Source organism: Orycteropus afer, unplaced genomic scaffold, assembly GCF_000298275.1.
Source record: "Orycteropus afer afer isolate SDZICR_OR568_19922 unplaced genomic scaffold, OryAfe1.0 scaffold00622, whole genome shotgun sequence".
Classification (NCBI taxonomy): domain Eukaryota; kingdom Metazoa; phylum Chordata; class Mammalia; order Tubulidentata; family Orycteropodidae; genus Orycteropus; species Orycteropus afer.
In genome coordinates this window covers 628421-630933 of record NW_006922209.1, presented here as the reverse complement: position 1 = coordinate 630933, position 2513 = coordinate 628421, and the positions used below count along the sequence as shown (strand labels likewise).

At 41.3% G+C, this 2513-nt stretch overlaps 1 protein-coding gene across 1 annotated transcript in view; it reads left to right on the top strand.

Moving 5' to 3' along the window:
- The first annotated feature begins 734 nt into the window (after positions 1-734).
- The window catches only part of LOC103210534 (putative oocyte-secreted protein 1 homolog), a 9623-nt gene continuing 7844 nt past the window's right edge, over positions 735-2513 (top strand). Inside the window, 1 exon segment of the mRNA XM_007956450.1 lies at positions 735-810. Within this exon segment, the coding sequence (XP_007954641.1) occupies positions 735-810 (76 nt within the window).

Sequence of the window (2513 nt, the reverse complement as noted above, 5' to 3'; positions counted from 1 at the left end):
ATGGTATATTTTCTATAATTTTGGGGGGATGCTAATAGAGACTACATTACAGCTGCAGGACTTGTCCAATTTTATCAGTGTGGGAAGAAGACCACATGGCCAGAAGTCCAACCTTGACAATGTCTACATTTTGTAAAAATCAACTTGGACAGAATCTTATATTCAATGATCAGACTCTAAAGCAAGTGAAGTAGAGTCTCTCACTGATCTTTGAGTAATCATTAACAGAATTGCTTGTTATACTTAACTGCCAGTTGTAGTGGAGTTGACTTTGACTCATGGCGACCCCATGTGTGTCAGAGTGCAGCTTCATTCCACAGCGTTTTCAATAACTGCGTGTTTAGAAGCAGCTCACCAGAACTTTCTTCCGAGAAGGCTCTGGGTGGATTTGAACCTGTAACTTTTTGGTTGACGCTTAACTGGTTGAACTATCCAGGGGCCCTAAATGACCATCACCAAAGGTGGTGAATTTCAGGACCACACAATTCGTAGTTCCAAGGGAACACACGAGTACTACATTGGCTTTGCCTTCACTCTTGTTCTTTTGATATTTGAATAAAAAATGGTCCATTTTAGAAAATGAACTAATGGTAGATCTATTGCACATGTGTGCTTTCCAAAGTGGTACTTAATTACTCACTCCTGAGTGCCGCCTCTGCTGTTTAGGTATATAAGCCCACCTACTCCTCCAGTCTCCTGTTTCCTGAGTGGGCTTTGGCTTCCAATCTGGGCAGATGAAGGCTTTCCTGGAGTTCAGAAGGCTGTTTCTCCTTCTTTCCTTGATATGGATTTCTGCTGGGGACTGGTCAGGTATAATAAGTGACTCGGAGACCAGGAGTTTCTTAATGAATACTGAAAGAGAGAGCTTTTAAAATGGTTTTTGGAGTCTTCATAGTTTTGATCTGGTTGAATCTTAGTAATATTTAAGGATACTTACAGGAGAAAGTCTCTTTTAGAGCTTGGTCTTGGGATGTCATGTTTCTTCTCTTGCATACTAGCCGTGAGAATAGAGAAAGTACCCTAACTTGAGAGTTTTCTCCTTTGTCCAACTCCCTCCATGCCCTTCCCCTCTTTCAGACTAGGTAACAGCTTGGGGATCAAATACTGGACCGTGGATTGATTGTAAGCAGTGTGGGGTGGCCTGGAAAGCAGAGAAGACTGCTGTGGGAGGAGTTAGGATGTCAGAGCTCTGCCTATGGAGTGTAACACACAGGAAGGAAGACAGGGCTCAACTGTCCTACGTCTTGCTCTTCACAGATCCATTGTGTTTGAGTGGGAGCATTTGTGTCTTCTGTGTGGAGTGACCAGCTGTCTTGATTTGCCAAGGACGTTCTCCTGTGTTAGCCCTGAAGGTCTTCAGGGTGCTTGTTGTTGTTAGGTGCCATCCGGTCAATTCTGACCCATAGTGACCCCGTGTACAGCAGAGCGAAACACTGCCCTGTCCCGTGCCACCCTCACAATCCTTGCTGTGCTTGAGCTCACTGTCGCAGACACTGTGCCAATCCATCTTGTCTTCCCCTTTCTCTCTGACCTTCCACTTTATGGCACATGGTATCTTTCTCTGGGATTGATCCCTTCTGACCACATGATCAAAGAAGTCTGGCTGTTCTCACTATCAAGGAGCCTTCTGGATGCACTTCTTCCGGGCTAGATTTGTTCATTCTTCTGGCAGTCCCTGGTATTCTCAGTATTGTTCGCAGATATCACAATTCAAGGGTGATTGGTCACCCTGAATATAAATTTCGGCTGTCAGAGTTTCTGATGCTGAAATTTCAGAATTGCAATAGGAGTTTATATATGTTCTTGTCAAGTTACCTGTTGATAAGGCCGCTGGACCTACTGTGTGAATACTTGTAGACATCTTAACACATTTGTTAACCTTTTCTATTTCTCTTTTACTTATTCAGGAAATATTTAAAACAGACACCATACGAAATCATAAAAATATCCATGCCCACTATCTTCTTTTGTTAAAATCCTTACTAGTTTTCTGTATTTGTTTACGTTCATTTTTCTGTTAGAAGTAAAAGGTCAGGTCCAGTTGATGCCCCTGTGGCCGTCTGTTTTATAATTTTAAATTTATGTATACATAAATATTTTGTTTTATGGCATTTAAGCTTTTATTTGCTTAATTTTATACTTTTTTTTTTGGTTGTCCTTGACATTGTTTAGAGATTTATATATGTAGCATTGGTTTATTTCAACCACGACATGATAGTCCCTTGAATGGCTATATCACACGTCATGACAGACAATTGTGATAGTCTGCTCTTGATAGACATTTAGAATTTTTTGCACTATTTAGCTGTTACAAGTAATGCTTGTACTTGAGTGTTTTTTGCTTACCTGGGAATGGAATCCTGAGGCCACGGTTTAGGTGAGTTTCGCTCAGTTTTTCGTCTAACATGGCTGTACCAGTGTACATTGCTCCAGGAAGTAAGAAAGCATTTCTTCTCAATTTTGCCAACATTTGATGTTCAGGGATGTCTTTTTTGCCAGTCTGACTATGACAT